Source organism: Brachyhypopomus gauderio, chromosome 2 (assembly GCF_052324685.1).
Source record: "Brachyhypopomus gauderio isolate BG-103 chromosome 2, BGAUD_0.2, whole genome shotgun sequence".
Taxonomy (NCBI): Eukaryota; Metazoa; Chordata; class Actinopteri; order Gymnotiformes; family Hypopomidae; genus Brachyhypopomus; species Brachyhypopomus gauderio.
In genome coordinates this window covers 35,955,130-35,981,124 of record NC_135212.1, presented here as the reverse complement: position 1 = coordinate 35,981,124, position 25,995 = coordinate 35,955,130, and the positions used below count along the sequence as shown (strand labels likewise).

General features: G+C 46.2%; 1 protein-coding gene across 1 annotated transcript; it reads left to right on the top strand.

Moving 5' to 3' along the window:
• Positions 1-2,389: 2,389 nt before the first annotated feature.
• Positions 2,390-4,199, top strand: p2ry1 (purinergic receptor P2Y1). The gene has a single exon (XM_076995009.1). The coding sequence runs from the start codon at positions 2,831-2,833 to the stop codon at positions 3,890-3,892; it is 1,062 nt and encodes a 353-aa protein (XP_076851124.1). The 5' UTR covers positions 2,390-2,830; the 3' UTR covers positions 3,893-4,199.
• The last annotated feature ends 21,796 nt before the right edge of the window (positions 4,200-25,995 follow it).

The following is a 25,995-nucleotide window of genomic DNA, read 5'->3' as shown; positions in this document are numbered from 1 at the left end:
ACACCCTGGAAACAGCCATGAGCCATGCATTAATGACGTAACCTTTGCACCATTTCTACCATTCCTGCCATTTCTATGATCTCTCTCCATACTTTCATATTGGACATAATTCCAGAGGGGCGAGTCCTCTAACGGCCAGGTCAGGAAGGTCAGAGTCAGTGTGAGGTCTAAACTGTGTAGAAAATTAAGAACGTCTCTCCAAACTTGACAAATGAAAATGGTAAATCTTTGTTACAGTAAAATCAGCAGTAAAGGACAAATCCATCATAGCTCGACTGAACACTGTAATAGAAGAACACACCATATACATGTTTGAAAATCCTTCCTCCCACCAAACTTCTCCTGTGAAGGATATGATGTCAGTTGTGTGACCAATGTTACTGCAGTTAGTATAAAACTACCACACAGTTTGAACTATGATCAATCAATAGGATCTGAGTTCTGTCATCTGCTGGTCTAGGCTGGTTCCCATTGTCCGTGAGGGTTGATCACATACTATCAGAGTGTCTTTAAGTTGATTGCATCTCCTGATCCCTCTGTGAGAGACACTGCACTGCTTCATGTCTTGCTTTGATTTGTATGTTAAATAAGTCAGCTGGTCTCCCCATTCCGAGGGAGATACACTGGCTTAGATCTTTATTGTGATAATGATACAAGTTGAGTGCAGCATGGTAAGCCAGTTATATTTGGGTCCATACTCTAATTTCTTACACCCAAGATTCTACCAGAACTCTACATTAGTTTTAGACCAGCGTCCTACAGGAATCATACACAAGCTTTAAATCTTCCACCTCCTGGTTTTGTTTTTGTCTATTAGCATTAAGCCACTGAAAATCAGCTTACATATTTAGTTCTCATTCCATCAAAAATAAATATTTCCCCTTGGACACAATGAAATCATTTCTTTTTCACAGGTGTATAAATGCATATTTTCTTAACTGTCCTGGGGGCATGTAGACAATTTTCAGCTACGGTCCCAAGGAAATCAGGTGCCAGACGGCCGGGGAGCGCTGACTGATTTAGTGCTCATGCGCTTCTCGATCGAATGCATCCCTCTCACTCTCTCAGGTCATCCTCCTCTCCTGTGTTTCCCCATAAATCTGTGTCTCCCGCACCACCTATCTGTTTCTCTTTATTGTCTCTTTGTCCCCCTCTTTTGTCACATCACTTCTCATATTCTGTTTTCTAGGGTCAACTAATTGATCATGTAGAAAATGTGCCATTAATAAAAAAAATGTTGACAACAAATTTCTTTATTGATTAGTTAGGCTGCTGCATATTGATGTTTCAGTGAGAAGATGTTTGAAAGATGCTGGAAGCTGCGTGTGTGGAAGGTGGAGTGTAACAAATGGGACTCACAGTTCCACACAGCAGACTGAGGATTTTCATAAGGCTTTAGAATCAGTCCATTAAAGTTCCCAGCAGGTCTCGGGGCCCTGAAAAGTCACCATAATTGTTCTTGGCTGCTCTTTTTATGCGCAATCTGAGATAGCCTGAGATAGTCTGAGATAAAGCATATCAGACTGGCTGTTGAATGCACACTAAACACATGTGCAAATGGGACTTTGGGTTTCCGGGAATTCAGATCTGAATTAAACCTGTATGTCCAGCTCAAAGCAGATCAAATTCATTCTAATAGAAGAGGTAACATGGAAGAACCACCTCTTCTGTCATGTAAAATGTGATTTTTAAGGGCACATATGGGAAGAAAAGTTGTGAATGAGATGAGAAGAGAGCAAAGTCTAGAATGAAATGAAACGTCTCCTTGATATATGGTGGAATGCAACAAGACCTCATTTGCTGAAATAGGACTTGATGTATCGTGTATGAACAGAGTTGATAAATGAGTCTTGAGAGTTAAAATGGCAGCTTGACATTTTCTCCTGAAAAAGTTAGGGAGTCCAACAATGCAGGTATCTGTGTGTCGGTGTGTCTGTGTTTGTGTGCGTTTGTGTGTGTGAGAGAGAGAGACAGAGTAAGAGTGTCACTAACTAACAAAGGCATGATATATTTGTTTATGTAGGGTGGAGATAATTATTCATACAATATATAAAATTCGTGTTTATGTTTAAATGTAAGAGTTTTGCTGAACAGGATTTTGAACATTGTCCTTCATACAACCAAACGCAAAAGTCTTAACACTTTTCCCGCAAAAGATTTATCTGACTGAACATGCATTACCTCGTTATATAAATAAGAAATTAAGTTGTGTTGTTTATAAGTTGTATTATCATGATAAGGATATTTTGCACATGAGAAGCAGTTTGGGATCTGAATGAAACAAGCGCGCGCAATATGGAGTTTAGAATCGAACGGACTTGCCCCACCCCTTGTCCCGCCCCTTCCCCCTGCGCTCGCACGCTCACTATGAAGTGTCTGCGCGCGAGAGCGCACGAGACAGGGGCTTGCAGCTGCGTCTGTCCCGCGCCTTCTAGCAGAGCGCGAGACAAGAGGCTCGACTGGCTCGAACATCATCCGTTCAGGACGGCTCCGTTCCGTTGACTGCAGTAAGGACCCCAGGCGTGCTAAAAGTGAAAGTAACCACGATGCTATCGGTTCAAAGATGAAACCTGAAAGAATGTAAAGGCGCGTCTCCGTGGCGAAATCAACTTTTGCTTTTCCCCCTCAAGGAACTGGATTGGTTTATTTCGCAATGCATGTTTCGTGGAGTTAATGCGCATGGACTTTAATACACGAGGACTCGGCATTCCGTCTTGCGATTAGTCCTTGTTACTAAACATGCCTGTTGAACATGTGGGCGTGATTGATTAACGTGTCTGCCCGTGTTTATGGGTGTTTTCTGTAGCCAGCCACACGTCTTCCCGACAACATGTCAACGGAACTGAACTTTACTTCACTTCTCAATGAGACTGAGATTCCGAATCACACCAAAGGCTGCTCGCTGACCAAAACTGGCTTTCAGTTTTATTACCTACCGACAGTGTACATCATTGTGTTCATCACTGGATTCATAGGGAATAGTTTGGCGATATGGATGTTCGTCTGTCACATGCGGCCGTGGAGCGGAATCTCAGTGTACATGTTTAATTTGGCGCTGGCGGATTTCTGTTACGTGCTGTCGCTTCCTTTTCTCATATTTTACTACTTTAATAAAACTGACTGGATTTTCGGCGACGTGATGTGCCGGTTACAGCGTTTCATATTCCACGTGAACTTGTACGGGAGTATCCTGTTTTTGACGTGCATCAGCGTGCACAGGTACTCCGGGGTCGTCCACCCGCTCAAGTCCCTCGGCAGACTTAAGAAGAAGAACGCGATACGCACGAGCGCGCTGGTGTGGCTGATCGTGATCGCCGGGATCTCTCCGATCCTCTACTACTCACGCACGGGACCCAAGCGCAACGTCACCACGTGTTACGACACCACCACGGAGGACGAGCTGCCGGGCTACTTCGTCTACAGCATGTGCATGACGGTGTTCGGTTTCTGCGTACCCTTCCTTATAATACTAGGCTGCTATGGCTTCATTGTCAAAGCTCTCATATATAACGATATGGACAACGCTCCTCTGAGGAAGAAGTCCATCCACCTTGTCATCATCGTGCTGGCCGTCTTTGCCGTGTCCTACCTGCCCTTCCATGTCATGAAGAACCTGAACATGCGGGCCCGGCTGTACTTTCAAAGCCCGGAGATGTGTGACTTCAACAACAGAGTGTACGCCACCTACCAGGTGACCAGGGGCCTGGCCAGCCTCAACAGCTGCGTGGACCCTATACTGTACTTCCTGGCCGGAGACACGTTCCGCCGCAGACTCTCCAGGGCCACCAAGAAGCGCTCCAGGAAGGGTGACGTTCCGATCCAGTCCAAGAGCGAGGAGACCGCTCTGAACAGCCTGCAAGAATACACAGAGAATGGGAACAGGCATCTCTGAGGAGCTCCTGACTGGACAATTAAACTCATGAGTCCAAGACTCGTCAGAAAGCACTGATCTGTGGTCAGGTTTTGCCACACATTTGCTGATTAATGTAACGATAACTGCGTTATCATGCCACATTAAGGCCGTAATGTAAATCTGACACGTTAAAGGCAAGCACTGTTTATGTTACTGGTGAATGTCAAATGGAGCCAGAGCTGTGCAGGAGAGCAGATGCTCCTCACAGGTTAAAGGTCGGTGACACATCCTGTATGTCATAAATCAGTCAGAGTTCCCCATGTGAATATACCTTCATAGTACTGTATTGTATTTGTCAGTGTTATATCAGAGTGGGACATTTTTTTGAAAAGCTGCTGTCTGGTGGTTCATGTTATTTTGGGGTTCTGCAGAATCTTGGCTGGGTCCATGGCAGAGTGATGTTTTACTGTTAGGGTGCGAATCAAGAGAACCACCTAATTAATGCTAAATTGGTAACACGTCGTCCACAGCAACTGCAGTGGCGTGCGAAGCCACATAGTATCAAGAATATGTGCAACGGTTACAGATTTATTATACAATAAGAAAAGTTTAAGTTATCTCAGCTGAGAAGTCTTTATCAGTCTGAAACTGAAATAAGTTTGCAGAGGACGCTACGAAGAGTTTCATCTACATTCAGAATGTCCTGGCTTGATAAATAGAGGGTGGGTTTCAAGACGGCGCTGTTTTTGCTGTGTCTTTGTCCCCGAAAAGTGAAACGCTCTGCCCGGGTGATGAATGAGGCTGCGTGGCTGTTGTGTTTTTTTTTAACTGAACTCACCCAGCCCTGAGCAGGTATATCACACCTCACGCTATTGGTGACCTTCCACTAGAACAGCACACTGATCTATAAGCAACCACGGGGGGAGGAAAAGTGTTCAGACCTATTGACAAATTTATGAAATATATTTTATCTAACGGCGTACTCACACTAGGCACGGTTTGCTGGTTCCGTGCTGCGGCCCGGTTATCCCCCCTCCCCACTCCCCCTCTGGCCTGCACTCACACTGGCTTCAGCAACCCGGCCCGAGCACGCTTACGTCATCACAACGCCGCTTTATTTGGAAAAAAACCGCGCTCGCACAACACTATGGAGTTCACGATTCTCTTTTTATTGTATTTTTGGAGTCGTTTTGGGAGTGCAGAAACACGGTGCAAGCACAGATTTATCGATAATTTAACACAACGATTGTCTGCTAATCGCTTTGCCGCTATGACTGTTTAACGTGAGCGTCGCATCACTGACGTCATGTTTGAGTTCCAGCAAAATGAACCAATCAGACGAGGCACCGAGCGGGCCCGGGCACGGATAGCGCTCACACTAGAAGCGAACCGAGCCCGAGTCCAAGTGAATCGTGCCCTGGCCCACCTCTTCAAGCGGGCCCGAGCACAGTTAACTGGGCCGGGCCCGGGCACGGTTGGAGCGATCACACTAGCCAAACGAACCGTGCTTCAGCAGGGAACCGTGCCCGGGCCCGGATCACAGACCCTAGTGTGAGTACGCCCTTAGATAAGATAATCATTTAATCATCCCTCAGCGGAGAAATTTGCAATCTAATCTAATGCCATTTTTGTCAGTTAACTCAGACTACAAATTATAAAACATGGTTAATAACCACTTCATTGCAGCAATGTCAATTAGGTTTTTAAAATTCATTTAGATATTTAAATTTTTTTTCACTATTATTTCAACAAAAACTTTGAAAAATAGATAAGGAAGAGAAAGGTCATAGGTCGTTAAAGACCTGAGGTGTGCAAATAAGAGTTAAATGTGAAAATGTGGATAAAATCTCAGTCCTGACGATGGAGGGCAGCGCTATGTGAGACGCTGTGTGTCTTGCGGGTCTTTTTTTGTGCTATGACTCATGAAGGAACTACCTTGAGCTGTGTTCAAATGCTCAGGAAACTGATGTATATTCAATATGTGTTCTGTATGTTTCTGTGGCATTTCTGTGGTTTTGTCTTGAAAAACAATTACTGCGACAGATCCTGCCATAGGATTAGCCTAATCAGTGACTAAATCATTATACAGTGCAGCTAAAATAACTGTTTTTTATGGAATATATAACTACTGAAGGTTCCAGAACAGGAGGCAGTGTAAACACAGCAGACTTTCAAATGTGTTAACAAAGCCTCAGTGCAATATGGCATTCTTTTGGGCCTTGAACAACATTTTGTGTTTGTGTATGTATGCATGTGTGTTTGTTTAATTAGTATGATGCTAACCACAGATATAGGGTCATTAAATTGGACTGAGCACCTTTCGAAGTATCGCCCAAGGTTGTGCGTCGCACTTGTGTCGGCTGTCCCACCGTGCAGCTACACACCATTAAACCCAAAGCCATCTCATTGAGACCCAAGGCATACTGGGATTGCTTTGAACATTACTCCATGATTTAGAATGAAGAGGATCTGAATGATTACTCAGTGCCCTCAGATGACTGAGAAACACATGCTCATTATTAGCGTCATAGTAGTAGGGACACCTGCTTTTATTCTGTTCAGATGGATTCATCCTGAGGTCCATGAAGCCTGTGTGGATTTAAGATGTCTGTCAGGCCACCACCCACAGTCTCGTGCGCATATGTGATATGGACATACAGTTAAATGCCTTTGTAATGCATCTTAATTACAGCAGACACTTGCATAATAGCAGGGAAGGAATAGACTTGTTTAAAATACATCCCTTTAAGTCTTGTGTAATAAGGAATTAGCTGAATTACCTGTCATCTTTATGTTGGTAGGGATGCAGGGTACACAGGTATTGATGTGTGTGTGTGTGTGTGTGTGTGTGTGTGTGTGTGTGTGTGTGTGTGTGTGTGTGTGTGTGTGTGTGTGTGTGTGTGTGTGTGTGAGAATCAATAGATGGAAGAAATATAAAATAAAATGACACTTTATTGAGAAAAATGTTTAATTGACATTATTGATTAAGTCAATCAGTCTCGGGTTTTCAGGTAGAAAGTTCCAGAGCCTAGATCCATAGTCACTTAAAACGGAGAGACGGATAAACTCAAAAGTTAAAACACAGATCTGCTAGTGAATATTTGTACACCCGCAGTTACAGCATAGTAAGGATCAAATCTATGACCATAATGAGAGTTCAGGAAGGGATTTCAGCTGCTAGCTAAAGTCTGGAGGGTTGGGCTGCGTAGTAGCAGTGATGTAATGATGGCATTGGGAAGAAGCCGTGGTTGTGGTTGTGAAAGGCTGGAGCCACGGGTGGTGCACTCCACTCCAACAACACCGCCTGCTCTTCTGCTGATCGTCGTCCTTATTCCTGGAGTGTCACGTTTCTCCCGCGTCCCCTCATTCCGCCTGGGTCTGTTTTGCCTTTGACGTCTCAGGAAGAGGGCATAGGGAAGGGGTGTGGGGGTAACAGAACACGAGAGTGGCACCTTTTTCTTTTCTCTGTGCCCTTTCCCACGTATGTCTTTGTGTGCTAGACAAAGGAGGAGGGGTATCACAGAGGGCAGGCAGAGTATGCAGAGGGGTCCCGGGGAGGCGGAGACTCTGGGGCCTGGGGGGCGTGCTCTGGGGGTCACTGGGTCTGGACTGGCTCTCTTTACCAGCCACCCCCCCCCACCCCCCTTCCCGTCTCAGTTCTCATCAGAGTGACTTATTTGTTGGCATTACAGAGCACTGTGTTGACTTGGCTACAGATCCAGAAGCCCGACACTTAGACAAACAGGTGGCCGTTTTACCGGCCTGGCCGGGTTACTGGGTCCTGTGTGAATTGCTTGTGTGAATTGGTGTGACGTAGCCACTGTTTCTGCTGTTCCCCTCCACTGTGGCCTGTGTGTGGGGGCCACGTTGCCCCCATGGACCCGCACTACTACAGCATAGTGCAGGGTTTGTTCTTGGTGTGATGGGGAGTGTGAGTGCTTTAATAGATGAATGGGAGGCTTGCTGGCGCTTGCTCAGGCCGGGCGTGAGCGCCCACTGGTGTGCACCACTCTCTGTGTAGGAAGGGACACGCTCTCAGACAATGGCAGATGTCTCAAGACAGACCTGCTGAGGCATGAAGGACACGCGGAGTGCTGCCAGCCTCTCCTCTCTCTCTCTCTCTCTCTCTCTCTCTCTCTCGTCTCATGCACCCTTTGTATTCTTTTTTTCACCACGATTACTTTTTCTCTGTCTCTTTTTTTCTTTCTTTCTCTCTTTCTGTCTTTCTTGCTATGACAAACCATCTTCTGATGTGAAGAGAGTGGGAAGAGAAAGAAAGAGAAGAACAGAGGGATAGAGTGAGAGAGAGGGATGGAAGACAAAGCCTTCTTTTCGTAGCTGAGTAACAGCCCACCTGGTGGGGCTGAGTGAGTAACCATGGCAATGAAGGCATGGCAATGGCATGGTGTTTTGTGCCTGCAGTTCTGTAGTGCGGTGCATACACTAGCCATCGTGTCCCGCACCAGCCCTGCGTGTCCCGCACCAGCCCATCATGTCCCGCACCAGCCCAACATGTCCCGCACCAGCCCGGCGTGTCCCGCAATAGCCCGGTGTGTCCTGCATGCTGCCCACAGAGGGCTCGGCATACTGACTTCCACACCAAGAACCTCACATAAAAGTAAAACATCCGTGTTAAATCTCAAAATACACATCCTAGTGTCAGCACAGAAGCAGAGTCAGAAAAGATCTCTGCTTGAGGAACAGGCACTTTATCGCAATGGCCAAGACTAGCAAGTCTCACACAGCACAAATGAACAGAAAGGGAACTTGCTGATGAAACAGAAACACAGCGTGCAGATGGTAACTACTAACACACCAGTAAAAGTAAAGAAGCAATTGTGATAAGACTTTATCCAAGACATACACACCTATGTGCACATACACAACACCTGTATGTGCAGACACACAACACCTGTATGTGCACATACACAACACCTGTATGTGCAGACACACAACACCTGTATGTGCAGATACACAACACCTGTATGTGCAGACACACAACACCTGTATGTGTACATGCACAACTTAAACAGGAACATTAAGCATTAATGTTAAATAAAGACTGTGGGAAGGCACATGACATTCTCAGAGTCCTTGCTGTCCGTTTTCCCGACTCTCCTGTTCAGCATCTTGTTCAGCAGTGATTCTTCTTCACATTTTGAAACAGCCAATATACTGATACCTAAAGACCTGGATGTATAAGAGTACCTGAAAATGTTGTTTTGAAACATGGCTGCTTACATGTGGGGGGCTTTCTGGAGCAAATCCTAGTTCTTCGTGTGAGCTGTACTTTATAGATAAAATAGTGTTAAGGTGATCATTACTTTCATTAATGCTGTTTGACTAATTGCTCCTCTAAAAAACTCAAGTCACTACGTTTCTTATTGTCTGACCATGCGATCTTGATTCAGTGGTGAACCACTGCTGTCCATATGATATAATCCAGGATGAAGAGGGAATAGAGGATCCATTTGTGATCTACCCCGACGTGAACATCTGCTCGCAGTATAATGGTCTGTCTCGGAATCAGGCTTGATCTTCTTATGGCTGCTGATCAGTGTCCTTGTGGGTCGTCCTTAGGAGGACCATGGAGAAGGCCTTCAACAGTTCTGAGAGGAGGCTAGTGCCTCTGGGCACCATGGAGATATTGCTTTTCTCTCATAACAATTGCTCTCTTGTGATTTTCATCTTCTTGGAATTGACTAAATCATCCTTAAAATCATCCGAGGCAAAGTTCTCAATTTACTGGTCAATCTGGGTTCTGACACTTTCCTACGGTCATGAGCTCTGGGTAGTTTCTTCCTAATCCCCACTAGGAGTTTTTCCTCGCCACTGTTGCCTTTGGCTTGCTCATTAGGGTTCTGGACCCGTAGTATTGTTAACCTTTTAAATCCTGTAAAGCGCTTTGTGACAACATGTGTTGTGAAAAGCGCTATACAAATAAACTTTGATTGATTGATTGATAGAGTTGCTGCTCCTCCATGTAGAGAGGAGCCAGGGGAGGTGGTTCAGGTGTGTCCAACTGGAAGGCCCAGGACACGCTGGAGAAATCATATCTCTTGGCTGTCCTGAAATTGCCTCAGTATTGGCCCAGTATTGGTCCAGAGTGTGGAAGAGGTGGCTAGAAAGAGGGAAACCTGAACCTCTTTGCTTAGGCTACTGCCCCCGTGACCCAGACCCAGATAAGCAGAGAATAATGGATGGATGGATGGATGGATGGATGGATCATCCATAAAGTCAACCACATCTTTAGAATTTTTTTTTATCAAATTGCAAACTTGAATGATTGTCATCTGCATGTTTGGTAACAAAATTGGCCGTGATGACATGATCACTGACTGGCTTCCAACTGACTGGCTTCCATCACTGAGCCATGACATCTGCTGTCAGTCCATCCAACATATCAGATGCCCAACATATCTGTTTGATACTGTCAAATCCTCAAATGTTCTGTCCCAAGCTGTGTGATAATTTTAACAGATTTTAAAGATGTCAATAAAAGCTGAAGCCATTATACTGACACCTAGTGGTCTGGATGTGTCATGTTTCAGATTTCATCACTGGGAACAACATAGCTTTGTTACACCTCCATCAACATATGATTGAATTCCAATTCCCCATCGGTAGGATTCAAGCTTAAGGTTGTTTTCGTTGTTGACCAGCAAAGATGGATGCTTCTCCAGAGCAGGTTCTCCAGATCAGGTTCTCCAGAGCTGCACATGGCTCCCCACTCAGAGAGTGAGAGAGCTATGAGGATCACGGCTCTCTCAGCACCCAGGACAACCTCTTGTGGTGTTTGCCTTCATTCTCCTCGTCTCTGATCACTGCTGTGATCAGTTTGCTCTGAAGCGTAAAGACTCTGCACTGGCACGCACCTCTCCTCCCTCCCTGACACCGTCACACCTCCATAACACTAGATAAGCACTGTGTGGGTTTGGCCATGGCCACACAGCTTGCCATGAGACCGGCTAGTCACTTTTAATATCCACTGTAATATTTGTTACAGGAAGATACAGTATGGTGCACTTCTGTGCTGTTTTCAACATATCGATGAAAAGAAACCAAAAGTCAGTTCTTCTTTCAGTTTCTCGGTAGTTACAATGACAAGACACTTATATGTGGACTGTTTAATGGAGACAATTTATAAACAGAGACTTTTATAAGCACATTAGTCAGATTGTGTATTACAGGCAGTTTATGAGCTCAATAAATGTTTTATGTGTGCTTTGAAAGCTCGGGCAGGTGACCTTTCCTAAGCACAGAGGTTTAGAAATCCACATGACAGCCACAAACATCAGATCTCACCACAGTATAAAGTCAGAGGCTGTGGGTCATGGGGTTTGACTCTTGTCTGGTTTGACACTTGTCTGTATGTTTGACTGGTTTGGTTTGTTTTTCATCTTTGCTTTATTATGAAAGCAGGGTGACATATGTGTTTGAGGTAGAAAATAAGAGCGACTGGCACTAAAGCCATTATTGAACACATCTCTTCACCACGTTCCTCAGGAGCAGAGTGAGCAGAACTTGTCCCTCACTAACCTCCCCTCCAGGATCAATACAGTCTACACCACTGTGCTCAAACTAAGATGACTTTCTGCTGTAGAGCCAATCACTGTGTGTACATAACGTTTAGAACCAGCTGTGCAGAGGTGGAGTAGAGTGGGTGGATGTAGCTCACATTCAGACCAAACATCAGTTCCAAAACATGTGTTCATGGTGGGATTGTTCTACTTCAGTGAGACTGCTGTGATTGGTTAACATAAACACATGGGAAGTGATAAGTAAGAACTGGTAAAATGCCTAAAGATGATATTCTGATGTCACTCCTGTGATTGTTGGCACTGCTGTGATGAACTAAATCTTACCAGTTTTTGATCTACTTTGATCTGTTTGGTATAAGGGTAGTTTTTGATCTTTTGTGATCTAAGGGAGGTGTGGTTCATAGAGATTAGATTGAAAAATGTCAATAGAATTGATACAGAAACTGATATTTTCCATTTTGAATCACACTTTATCAACTGCCGCTTCTCACAAAATGTATTCAATTCTATACTAAATTACAGAATAAAACAAATCACACATAATCTGGTGGAATTATCGAAGAGAGACAGACAGACAGCCAGATTGGCATCTCAAGAACAGTCACATGTCATGCATCCTGCTTCTTTGCCCACATGTGGAACCTGTGTGTGTGTGTGTGTGTGTGTGTGTGTGTGTGTGTGTGTGTGTGTGTGTGTGTCTGTGTGCATTTTCAGAGTTTTGTTTTCATAGGATGTTTGCTGAGGGTAACCTTTTGTCCTTGTGCCACACATGATCTGGAATAGCAACCATATGACAGGTTGTTTCCAATTTTAGCTGCATTGTTTTGCGATTTGGCTTCGAGTCTGATATAAGACTGAACCCTGCCACAGATTGTCCTCCATGTGTTTTTATCTTGAAAAAGCATTGCACCCTAATGCTTTATTTTCTCCTCAAGGGCACGCACTGCTAAAGCCTCATTTGTTGTACCATATACTGTATTTTCTTATGAGTTGGTGTATACGCACATCATAACAGAGCATTAATCACAGAAAACTGCATGACATTGTCCAACAAGATTGTACATGCATAGCTGCACCTGTGTGTGTATGTGTTCCTGCCTGAGTGGGGTTCAGTTATAAGGCTTGTGCCTTTTGATAAGTCTGTGCATGTTTGCATGCATGTGTGTGTGTGCGTGTGTGTGTGTGTGTGTGTGTGTGTGTGTGTGTGTGTGTGTGTGTGTTTGTATGTGTGTGCGTGTGTGTGTGTGTAGCTGGCATACAAGGGATGACGAACCGTAGCCTGAGAAGGGAAAGTCTTGCAGTCACATGTATACAGACCTCTTTGCTACGTGCTAATGCTAATCTGTGCTCCTCACTGCCTGCACGAGGGAATGTGAAATATCTCCAGGGCTTGCAGGAACGCATGGATTCTGCCAAACCACAGCTTACCCCACATTGAGAACTTACCCATGTTCAGAACTACAAATTTCCCCATATTCAGAACTGCAAATTACTCCATGTTCAAGACTGCAAATTACCCCATGTTCAGGACTACAGATTGCCCACATGTTCGTGCTTGTGTATGATTGATCATTTCGGATGGACGCACCTTTGTGTGCAAACTCAGTGCCCTTCCCAATGTCATAATCAAATAAATGCTAGCCAGTGCACACGTGTGTATTTGCTACACCCAAATACCAAGTGTGAGATTGTTCGATTGTTATCATAGTTTCACAATGAAGTCAAATCCATTCACACTGTTACATTTGTGTAGGTGCTTCTGCCAAGGCTGAAGAAATCTCTCAGGTCTTTGTCAGCATGCAGGTGTGAGGGTCCTGTGAGCTGTTCCACGAGAACCCTCCCAGTACTTCAATGCATTCCTTGCTGCTAGAATGCACGCCTGATGAATCCTAACGACTTTGACCATTAACATCAGTGTCCACTTTAAGTGAACCCCAGGAAAGTTTCCACTTGTTGAAGTGGCTGGTGAAAGATGGTTGTTGTTGTTATTGTTGTTGCTATGTTTGTTTGTTTTTTGTATATGACTTTTTTTGTTAAGTGTGGCGACTATTCTTTGATCCATCATGAGTTACACAGTAGCTTCAGGGGTGATAGTTCACATTTGGGGTACCTGATTCAGCCTCTAAAATTTAAGGAGAACCCTTCAGCAGTGCCCAGAGCCCTTGTAAGCAGGCTAAGTTTTCTACTTAACTTGATTACAACAACATTCTAGATTTCAGTGTAGATGATCTGGAGGAAAACATTGTTTACATGAGGAGCAGAAGGGCAGATAAGCATGCTCCTGGGGAGAATGAAAACATCAAACCTCTAGAACTATCGTTAGAAGTTCATGGTACTGAAGACTAATACAGTGGACTGATACACTGGAAAGCAGTTAAGCAGCAAACTGCTGGTTCCTGAGTCAGGCTTTATATAGATAAGCTCCATCCTGAACTCATGGCTCCAATTGGCTGGTGAGATAAAGGTGTTCTCAGAGAGACTATCATGTAAGGACGTAATCTGAGGAGAGGATTATGGGAATAGGGGAGAGAATACTGGCCTCATAATCCACGGAGTGACTGTGGCTGTCAGCTCATCTTTGAAATGTGAAATAAGCCACATCCTCTTTCATTTTGTGCATGTACGTGTGTGTGTGTGTGTGTGTGTGTGTGTGTGTGTGTGTGTTGTGTGTGTGTGTGTGTGTGAGAGAGAGAGAGAGAGAGAGAGTGAGTGAGTGAGTGAAAGAACAGGAAATCCATCATGTCTTGCTTAGTCATTTATAGCATACCTTGCACAATCTGAGATCTTGGCTATCATCAAACTGAGGGAGAGGGAGATATCTAATAATTGCTAGAGACACTTTTATAACCTGTCAGTGGTTCTTCACTAAAAGGCAGCTAAATAGGCTTAGCAATGAAAGAGTTTCTGCTAACGCATTCTTTTGTGGCTCACTGTTAACTCCAAGAATGCTGCTGACAGCCGATGTGTAGTGTGCAGTAGCCAAGGCAGGATTCAGTTGAAGCCAAGGCCAAAAACCATCCATGGCCCCAGACGTGTTTACAAACACTGCTGGCTGGGTGTTTACAGGGGCGTATACCCGCCTGGGTGGCTCTGGGGTCAATTACCCCACTGACAGGCCTCCCTCTTCTTCTCTGTTTCTGATCTTCACTGGTTTCTGTCGCATAATAACAGGATGAAGAAGTAAACAATTTAGGATGCAAAAATACCAGCCTATCAGCCAGGGCACATGTTATGGGCAGGGTGGGGTGGGGAGGGGAGTGAGGTGGGGGGGGGGGGGGGTTGCATTGGTGTGAGGTGGAGCTTCAACCTGCCATTTGTTCATGTCCACTCATGTTCACTCATGTTCACTCATGTTTTCTCACGTTTTCTCATGTTCTTTCTCTTCTGTGTTTTTTCTCCTCACTTCTCCAGTGGAAGTGAAGTCTGTTAGGGTACGTGCATGAAAGACACAGAGGGTCATAAAAGATGACATGTCTCCAATGTTCTACTGTCCTCCATTAGGGTTGTTTTACTGGCTGAGTTACTTTCTCCTCTATGTAAGCTCACTGCTTGTTAGACCAATAAACCCTCTTGCATGAGTCTCTCACTCTCACCCTCCTTGATGTTATCTGGATTCTATCTGCTACAGGCTGTGTTGAACTTTGTGCGGTGATTGGGGTAATTGCTAACCAGTCTTAGTGTGTATGACTAGGATCAGAGTCCTTCTGTCTGTCTGTCTGATTGGCTGGCCAGCTGTCTCACTCCCTCCCTTTCCCTCATTTTTTCATCCCTTCTCAAAAATGCGCAGAAAGAAATCCATCTCATCTCCCTTAAGTGGTTGTGGATATGAGGAGGGAAGGAGAGAGGGAGACAGAGAGAGAGAGGGAGATAGAGGGAGAGAGAGAGAGAAAGGGATGGAAGGAGAGAGAGAGAGAAAGGGAGAGAGGGAGAGAGATGGAGAGAGAGATTTGGTGGAGAGATTCATTCACACTATTTATAACTAAATTTACAGAAAAACAACTCACTCCATAAACCAGGGCTTGAACATTCATGGCTAAAATTCACTGCTCTGAATCCAGTCCACTTTCCCATGACTTCTTCTTGTTTGGGTTCATTTAAAACTTCCTGCTCTTCAGACTGACCTTATTGCAGCACCTCTCCAAGCTGAGAGAGAGAGAGAAAGAGAGAGAGAGAGAGACGTGAGGATATTCAGTGGTAATGTGAAATAAACAGAAATGGAGATGCTTTGAGATATAAGCAGAGAGAGAGGGAGACAGCGAAAAAAGAAAGGGAGAGAGAGAGAGAGAGAGAGAGAGAGAGAGAGAGAGAGAGAGAGAGAGGGTACCTCGGGTCATTAATCAGAGAGGCGTCGGGCCTCCCAGGTTCCCATCTCCTGCGGTGCGGTGACTTCCTCTCCTCCACTCTTCATCATCCTCACTCTCCCTGCTGTCTGTCTCCTGCCCCCTCAGCCCTTTTGTCCTCATGGATAATTTATGGCTCTCGTTTTTAAGGCAGGCGGCAGAGACACCATCTGAACTCTCCTCCCAGCATTCCCTGGGCTGTAGCGCACGTGACGCCAGCCAGGACCACGGACCTGGGACGCCACCCAGCACTAATTACCACTCCAGTGCTCCGTCCACAGGTTCGATCAGGCCATGCCATCACTGCTCTGTCGGTGTGTAGAGATTGACTTCAGCCCAGGGACTTGTTTTCAGAAGTTAGCTTCTGCTTGTGGCCACCATTAAACAGACTAATATTTGTCTGCAGATGCAGACACTGCTTGTGTTAGAATTCAATAACCATCCACTGGTCCAGTACCAGCGTTTGCTTTTTACGTCCTAGTGGGCCTCAGGATATGGTCTGAGCCAGGAACCAATCCTAGATCAGCTAACTCGCCTCGCGATCCCCAATAAACGACTGCTGAGATAAACGATAAACGACAGCTGAGACGGTGGGTAAATGACTCCTGCTCCTGGAGCGCATAGGTGGGTGGACAGTAGCGATTTGTTTTATGTGCGTAGCAACACTCCACTACGAGGTTGTTCGCACACACACACACCCCAAAAAACAGCCCTCGGTGCCTGTGCGGGAGCATCCTGAATGTCAAATAGCTCCCTGGTCGGTACGTACTGCACTACAGAGGGTGTGGGTTTCACAGTTTAATGGGTAACACCAACTCATTTGGGCACAAATTGGTTTTTTCCTTTCTGCCGTTTCTCTCGTGTCCAGAGTCCTGGGCATCTGTGTTGGGTGGGAGTCCTGTAGCTATGGGCTGGGCTTTTAAAATCACTGGTGCTGTGGTGTTTTCAGACTCTGGTCCAAATTTGAGATTCTGTTGCAGCCGACATGAGGCGCACCCTTACTGCCGGGACTCAAGAGCTTTGTTTTTTAATTTTGTTCACCCATCATCATGACGATAATGCTCGTAATTGCGCACCCTATAGAGTGCACTTATAGGGAGCACAGACCAGGCACTGCACATTAGCTTTTAGCCCAGGATGTAGAGCTTCCTGCATTAAATGCTGGTAGATGATTCGCTTATTAAAGTATGTCAGTCCACTGTATTCTTGGATCCAGTGTAGAAGCATATCATTATAGGATCTGAACATGACCCCCACACTGTAAAATTTTATGGAAAATAACTGTAAATATTTCAGTGCAGTTTAACATTTTTTTCCAATTGTATACAAAACTTTGTAAAATTACAGACATTATTTGTAATTTGACAAAATATCTTTTATTTTAAGTATTACGATAATAATTACAAATTACACGCTTTTCTCTTTTTTTTACAGAAAAAATACAGTATTATTTTTACGGTATTTTTCTGCTTTCTTAAATTACATACAGATTCATGTACAATTACAGCAATTATCTGCAATTAAATATTCGGTTGATTATATGAAGGTTTATGTCTGTAAGAACAAAAAAGTTTTTTTCTCTGTTATTTTAATCAAAATCTTATTAACTTGTTTTATTTAATGTCTTTTGGCGTTGTGTTTAGTTGTTTGGCACTGCTGGTTTAAACATGATTTTCAATGTCAGAAGTTAATGGGGTTTTCATAGTATTAGCTTGCATATAGCAATACTCGTATTTTGATTGTTAGGTGTCCTCGTAATTCAGAGGATCCATTGATGTTCAGGAGAAAAGTACACAGATCAAAACATATAGGGTCCGGACATACTCATTTGCCACAGAATGGTAATTGATTTGATGAAGAAAAAAAAAACAATTTCTGCAATTGAAAATCATGATTATGCTCATTTTTATGATGACTACAGAATGAAGAGTGACTTCCCAATGTCAATTCAGACATTAGATTTTTACATTGGCATGTCTAAAGTATGTAACAGTAGTAATGGCTGTATGAGATTTCTGATTGTTCCATCTCTATTGATGTCGGTTCTCATTTTAGTTCTTGTGCAGTCAATGGCAATAGAAAATGGCAGTTTGTTTGGGTGCTGGAGTTTTAAAAGAAACATTTCTAAACACTGGGTCTATACTTGAACATAACCAAGGAAATAACCTGTAACACACTGAGAGACAGATGAACTGATATACTGGTAGACGTACATTGTAATAGAAAGTCTAATTTGCTAGGAACGTCACCGACTATTCTATCACTAATGATTAATAGTCACATGCAATTTTGGGTGGCAGACATCAATGGGGTTTTTTTTTTTATCCACCTCTATCACGTTCTGTGGTGGCTGAATATTGTACCGTCAGCCAATGGGCAGCGTTAAGGGGTGGAGTCTACAGACTTCTCAGCAGGCCCTGCGGTGAGTTCCCCCTGTTTCCCTGGATGTGTGTTGTATGTGCGTTAGTGTTCCCCCTCCCTTTAGTGTGTTGCTTATAAAATAACAGTTCACTAACATTGGTGTAATGGCTCATTCTTGTCCCATTACAACATGTAATGAATATGAACAGACTTAAAACTGCGGTATTTTTTGTCAAAATCTTTCCAGATTAATGGAGAAAATCCTATGCAATTAAAATTCATCTTGCAGCAGGATTGTAATAATTAATTGTAATTGTAATAATTCAGTTAAAAGTTGTTGTCATGTCTGGCTCCGCCCCTTTCTTGTACCTCGTTGTTTTTACGTTGTTGTCACGCCCCCTCCCTGTCCAGCTGTACCGTGTTAGACAATCGTAGTGTTCAATGAGTATGTGTGGGTATATATACAACCTATGTCACTACTTACCTGCGGGCATCATTATCGGTATTTCAGCTCCTGGTCATTCTTTGGTTGTTGTGTTTCTTCTACCTTCGAGTTTACTTACGGTTTATGGTGTTTTGGGTTTTCGGTATGTTGGGTCTCAGTGTTGTGTAACGTGGTTTACGTCATGGGTTTGTTTGAGTGCGTGTTGCTTGTTAATGTAGGTCTGCAACGTGGTCGATGTTTAGGATTTGTTTGAGTGCGTGTATCTAGTTCATGTAGTTTGTCTCCATAGTTTATGTTACAGGTTTGTTGGAGTGCGTGTTGCTTGTTCATGTAGTTCGATAACGTGGTTTATGTTACAGGTTTTGTCTAGAGTGCGTGTATCTAGTTCATGTAGTTTGTCTCCATAGTTTATGTTACAGGTTTGTTGGAGTGCGTGTTGCTTGTTCATGTAGTTCGATAACGTGGTTTGTGTTACAGGTTTGTCTAGAGTGCGTGTATCTTGTTCATGTACGATCCCTTGTGCTGTTAGTAAGTTCTCTTCGTTCTGTTTGTATTTAGTTTTCGTGTTCGTGTATGGTTGTTTCTTGCTTCACGTATTCCTGTTCATGTCAGTGTATGCAACTGTTAGTTGTACTCTTGTGTTTAGTCCGGTCTAGCACCTTTGTCGTTTCTGCTGTCTGAATTCAAGTGTGTGTTCTGTTTATCATGCCTCGTCGCTCACGTGCAACTCGCGTGTCCTCAGGCCATGTCAAACATGTAATAAACCCCACTAAGATCGTACGCTCTGCTTCGCATGTGTGTCCGCCCCTCTATGATCCTACAGCCCCACCGTTACAGAATGATGCCCCTAGTAAGGACACAGCGAGCGAGTATCACGAGACTGTACTTCCTGAACCATACGTACAAGACGATTCACAGTTTAACATGTTTCCTGTGGATCTCCACTACAGGCTACAGAACGGCATACCGTTCGATTTGCCGTCGTCGATTAGCCCACCCCATGTGTATAATGGGGAGGGACCCCTGGAGGGGTTTATTCTGCAAAGCAGTTTGTTTTTTGCCTCTCTACTGTGCCCAGAGCCACCAGGTTTTGTAAAGGTTAGATTTCTGTTACAATTCCTTGAAGGAACAGCTCTACAATGGGCACATATATTAATGACAAAGAGAGCAGAGGAAATGAGAACCTTGGAGGGATTCTTTGGACTGCTCCGGGCTCGGTTTGGTACATACAACGCTAAGCAATGGAAACGCGATTGGTCCAACCCTGAGGAGGTAGCAGCCTTTAGGGCTGGATGGTTCTCCAGCGCTCCGTTGGCCGCCCTGCCTACGCCTGACGCCCTGCCTACGCCTGACGCCCTGCCTACGCCTGACGCCCTGCCGACGCCAGCGCCGCCAGTTCCCGCTGCCCGTCAGCGGACCCCGCCTGTTCCCGCTGCCCGCCGGCGGACTCCGCCTGTTCCCGCTGCCCGCCGGCGGACTCCGCCTGTTCCCGCTGCCCGCCGGCAGACCCCGCCTGTTCCCGCTGCCCGCCGGCGGACCCCGCCTGTTCCCGCTGCCCGCCGGCGGACCCCACCTGTTCCTGTCCCGGCGACCCAGGAAAGGTCATCCTCGCCGGCTGCTGTACCGACGGCCCAGGAGAGGTCGTCCTCGCCGGCTGCTGTCCCGGCGACCCAGGAGAGGTCGTCCTCGCCGGCTGCTGTCCCGGCGACCCAGGAGAGGTCGTCCTCGCCGGCTGCTGTCCCGGCGACCCAGGAGAGGTCGTCCTCGCCGGCTGCTGTCCCGGCGACCCAGGAGAGGTCGTCCTCGCCGGCTGCTGTCCCGGCGACCCAGGAGAGGTCGTCCTCGCCGGCTGCTGTCCCGGCGACCCAGGAGAGGTCGTCCACGCCGGCTGCTGTCCCGGCGGCCCAGGAGAGGTCGTCCACGCCGGCTGCTGTCCCGGCGGCCCAGGAGAGGTCGTCCACGCCGGCGCCTGTTCCCGCGACCCAGGAGAGGTCGTCCACGCCGGCGCCTGTTCCCGCGACCCAGGAGGGGTCGTCCACGCCGGCGCCTGTTCCGGCGACCCAGGAGGGGTCGTCCACGCCAGCTGCTGTCCCGGCGACCCAGGAGGGGTCGTCCACGCCGGCGCCTGTTCCCGCGACCCAGGAGAGGTCGTCCACGCCGGCGCCTGTTCCTGCAACCCGGACGGGGTCACCGCCACCGCTGTTGCCGCAGCCTGTTCGCGCGGCTCAGAGGGGGTCAGCATTGGACTCGGAGGCCCGGAAAGGGTCCGTACCTGCTACTGCGGTCCATGTTGGCTTGGGACTGGTCGAGAGGACCACACGGCCTGTACTCAAGGGTTACCTGCCCGCTGCAGAGACACTGTTTAGGCCTGCAGAGGCCCACCAGACTACCCGAGAGACTCTGAGTGAGTCTGAGCTCCCTATAGGTTTCGACCCAAGGACTATGCCTCTTTTCTCATCACCTGTTCCAGGATTTGTATTGGTCCCAGTTAGTGCTGTTATACCAGTGTCTGTGTGTGTTCCTATGCCTGTCCCAGTGGCTGGTGTCATCGTCTCTGTTCCGGTGGTTATGTGTCTTGCTCGTTATGTAACCCATCTTGTTCCTGTGCCCATTCATGTCGTGTGTCATATACTTACCTCAGTGTTTTCTGCCTCTCGTGTTGCCAGTCCTGTTCTCCGGTCTGGTTCTGGTCCTGAGTCACGCACTGGTCCGGTCCCTGCTTCTTCTTGCCCGTCTGTGTTTTCGGTTTCGGTCCCTGGTTCGTCAGCTACTATCCTCCCACATCTGTCATTCGTGTCTGGTCCTACCCCCAAATCTTCGGTGTCTGCATTCTCTTGTTTGGCTGGTCCTGTGTCCTAGAGTATGGTTCCCCTCATTGATTGATTGTCTTGTTCTGCCTGGTTGTGTGGTTGTTTTTGTGTTGCTTCGTTCCTGTTTTGGTTTCTGGTCATTGGTGGGTGGTTTTCTTTTGGCGGGGGTTTTCGGTTTCTTGTGTGCGCACCCTGGTGGAGTGCGCCTTTGTGGGGGGGTTCTGTCATGTCTGGCTCCGCCCCTTTCTTGTACCTCATTGTTTTTACGTTGTTGTCACGCCCCCTCCCTGTCCAGCTGTACCGTGTTAGACAATCGTAGTGTTCAATGAGTATGTGTGGGTATATATACAACCTATGTCACTACTTACCTGCGGGCATCATTATCGGTATTTCAGCTCCTGGTCATTCTTTGGTTGTTGTGTTTCTTCTACCTTCGAGTTTACTTACGGTTTATGGTGTTTTGGGTTTTCGGTATGTTGGGTCTCAGTGTTGTGTAACGTGGTTTACGTCATGGGTTTGTTTGAGTGCGTGTTGCTTGTTAATGTAGGTCTGCAACGTGGTCGATGTTTAGGGTTTGTTTGAGTGCGTGTATCTAGTTCATGTAGTTTGTCTCCATAGTTTATGTTACAGGTTTGTTGGAGTGCGTGTTGCTTGTTCATGTAGTTCGATAACGTGGTTTATGTTACAGGTTTTGTCTAGAGTGCGTGTATCTAGTTCATGTAGTTTGTCTCCATAGTTTATGTTACAGGTTTGTTGGAGTGCGTGTTGCTTGTTCATGTAGTTCGATAACGTGGTTTGTGTTACAGGTTTGTCTAGAGTGCGTGTATCTTGTTCATGTACGATCCCTTGTGCTGTTAGTAAGTTCTCTTCGTTCTGTTTGTATTTAGTTTTCGTGTTCGTGTATGGTTGTTTCTTGCTTCACGTATTCCTGTTCATGTCAGTGTATGCAACTGTTAGTTGTACTCTTGTGTTTAGTCCGGTCTAGCACCTTTGTCGTTTCTGCTGTCTGAATTCAAGTGTGTGTTCTGTTTATCATGCCTCGTCGCTCACGTGCAACTCGCGTGTCCTCAGGCCATGTCAAACATGTAATAAACCCCACTAAGATCGTACGCTCTGCTTCGCATGTGTGTCCGCCCCTCTATGATCCTACAGCCCCACCGTTACAGTTGTAAAACAATAATATTTCTCTGCAAAAATATTAGTGGTGTCACTCTAATAAAAGTGCTAAATTATAATAATCCAGGAAAAATCTGTAAAATAACAGTATTTCTCTGCAGAATGTTTAATGAATTTTTCTGTAAATTTATAGTTTTTCCACTTAATTTAAATCAGGGTTTTACTTTAAAATAAAAGTTTTTGTTTGGCAGTCGCTGCTGCCAGTTGTTTACCGTTTTTTTAGGATTTTTTTTTTTACAGTGCAGTCTGGTTGTTTTTTAACCATTGGCAGCTCCTGCCATCTATGCCTCCCCTGTATGTCTGAGAGAGTGAGGGCAGAACCCCACCCGTGAGACCTCTGAGACACATCTCTGTACGTCAATCTATGCAGCAACATATGAAAATGTTATTCGCCCAGTTATGTGTGCATGGACAATCTGAAAACTGGGTAGCGCCACGATTGGTCAGCGGCACTCTGATTGACAGGAACTAGACCACCGTACACACTCATAGAGGAGAGCCAAGCATTCTGTCTTAGACTCAGAGTCACAGATGGATTTAACATCACAGGGCCTTGAATCTGAGTCTTCTGGTGATAGGGTTGAACCTTCTGTGGTCAAACCACTCAGGAGCCTGGACCAGCTTCAAACATGCAAAACCACAAAGAATAAATGAGGGACCTTTAATCACGATTAATTCATTTATTCATTTCAGACCCTTCCTGTTGAGGATTACCCAACCAGTAGAATGACCTTATGGGAACCAGCAGCAGTTAACACATAATTTTGGATATACAACAGTAGAGATATTATGGGAAAATCAAACAAAAGTTTCTATTTGAATAAAGTTTTGCATGTGAAGCATGCATAGTTCCAGTTCTCTTAATGCATTTGTGTGTGGTGGTAATGCTCTTCTCCCTGTTCGTCTCCAACTCTGTTCTTTTGCCCTGGGGTGTAGGTCAAACTGTGGCACATGTACACGATACCCCAGCATGTCTGAGGTGTTATTTTAATGCTTCCGTCATTACTGAACAGATCTCTTCACTTATATGTGATCCAGTTCTGTTCTTGGCCTGCTGGGCGAGGTCCCTGATGGGGTCGCTGGTGTGGGTATGGAGTGTGGGGGTATCAAGTGGTTGTCAGAATACAGGGGCACATCAGGGCAAACTGACACAGGTGCCCAGAAGCCCTTGATTAAACGTGGGCCTTCTCTCCCTGTGCAGCCTCTGAAAATAGCCCCGGCTATTTCTCCGTCAGCTCCAGGGTCTGTGGTGCATGGCAGGTGTGAGGAGATGAAACCCTGTACTGGCACGACATGCTGAGCATGACTGTCCTTCTGGTGTACGGTTCAGTAGAACCTGCTGGAGTTCATTAGACCAGTGGAGCACATTTGGAGCTTTAGACCAGTGGAGCACATTTGGAGCTTTAGACCAGTGGAGCACATTTGGAGCTGTGTCGTTTTTGTCTTTGGTTTTTAATGGCATGCAGAACTGAAGTGCATCCACTGTGTTTCTCTCTTCCTCTTTCACTCCCTCTTCCTCTTATCCCCACCGACAGACATCCGTAGAAACCAGCACACCCACAGCGCACTCACACAGCGCACACACACACACACACCTGCACCACTGATTCATCTGGGTGAAAGCGCCGATTTTTTTCTGACCTTGTACCTCTGTTCCTGCCTCCCGGGTTCGCCTGTGCATCTATCATGGCAACTGCGATGGGGCGTGTGAGTGTATGCGTGGGTGGGAAGCCTCCAGATCTACAGAGCCCTGGAGGAAACTGTCTGCCACTGGCCAGATGGGCCGAGCCTGGTGGGGTGTGTTTGTGCAGCGAGCCCACACTCCCCATGCAGTCTCCCAACACCTGGAACGCCTCTATGTGTAAAGCTGCGTTTTCTGGTCCTGGTGCAGCAGAGCTGTGTTCTCTGTAGTCATGCTAACGGCGTAGTGCAGCATGCTGTGAAGAACACACCCCTATCCCTTACCCATACCCTTACCTTTACCCATACCCTTACCCTTACACATACCCCAGCCCTATCCCTTACCCATACCCTTACCTTTACCCATACCCTTACCCTTACACATACCCCAGCCCTATCCCTTACCCATACCCTTACCTTTACCCATACCCTTACCCTTACACATACCCCAGCCCTATCCCTTACCCATACCCTTACCTTTACCCATACCCTTACACATACCCCAACCCTATCCCTTACCCATACCCTTACCTTTACCCATACCCTTACCCTTACACATACCCCAGCCCTTACCTTTACCCATACCCATACCCTTACCCATACCCCAGCCCTATCCCTTACCACCATCCTCACCCCATACTCACCACCATACCCACCCCACCACCATCCTCACCACCCTCACCACCATCCTTAACACCACCACCAGCTGCAGCAGTAGCAGGCCTCTAGCACTATCTTTCTCTACTTGGGGCTAGGACATGGCTTTGAGCAGAAATCTCTGTACTTTCCAAAACGGTTTGTATTCTTTGCACTAACACAAAAAATAACAGCATTCCTGTGTCTTAGTGCTTGCCAAATCCAATCTGCTTTCGGCACTAATAGCCCTGTGCTGAGCGCTTTCGCTCCAAACAACACACCATCTTCCTTCCATTCCAGCCACACACATCTGGACAGCTCCTCCATGACCCCGAGCCCCCACCCTCCCGTCTCCCACAGCGTGGGGCCCCTGCATGCTCCACTCTCAGCGTGCTAATCGCCGCGAACCCTGACCCCACTTTCTGTCGGCTGCCGCGCCTTATATACCCATGCGAAATGGCAGGCGTGAAAGGCGGCTATTGTCGGACGGCTGAAAGAGCCTGTGTCTGCGCGGACTTCTCTCCATCCGGCCGCCGGGACCTTCCGCAGGCTCGGACAATCGCGCGGCTGTGAGGTGCAGGTTGGCCGGCCGCTGTAGCTCCGGCAACCGTCGTTCCGCCGCGAGAACAATGCGCCTCGCTTGTGGCCACTGGCCTGGGCTCGCGCGGCCGGTCGGGCTCGTGCCAAGCTGCTTCCAGACGTTCATCTGCTCTCCTTTCTGCTTTCCTTCTGCCTGGTCTTCTGACACGTTCCCGTGCCAGACATACAATTTGGAACACATACAACAACTAATTCGCTTATTTATTATAGATGACGTCACTACGTAAAGCTCACTTATGTGAAAAGAATGTTGTGAGACTCACACAAGTGAAGTCACAACCTGTCCTCTGTGCATTTTATGAGCGACAGTAGCAAAACAAAAAGATTTTGGTCTTGATACAAAAAAATGATACAAATTCAGACATGCCATACATTTCATCCATCAGTCTAGTTGAACTCTTTCGCCTCGGAGGAAGAGACCTTTCATTTTACAATGCTGCCCTCTTCTGGTGAAATATACACAAGACAACATGAGAGAGGCTTCAGTTACAAAATATGGCCTAATTAGGTCTGAACATTTAGAAGATTTTTCTGGGACTAAAATAGATTTTGC

Bases quoted from the DNA above. Each gene is read 5' to 3' on its own strand.
- p2ry1 (XM_076995009.1), top strand. From the start codon at position 2,831: ATGTCAACGGAACTGAACTTTACTTCACTTCTCAATGAGACTGAGATT.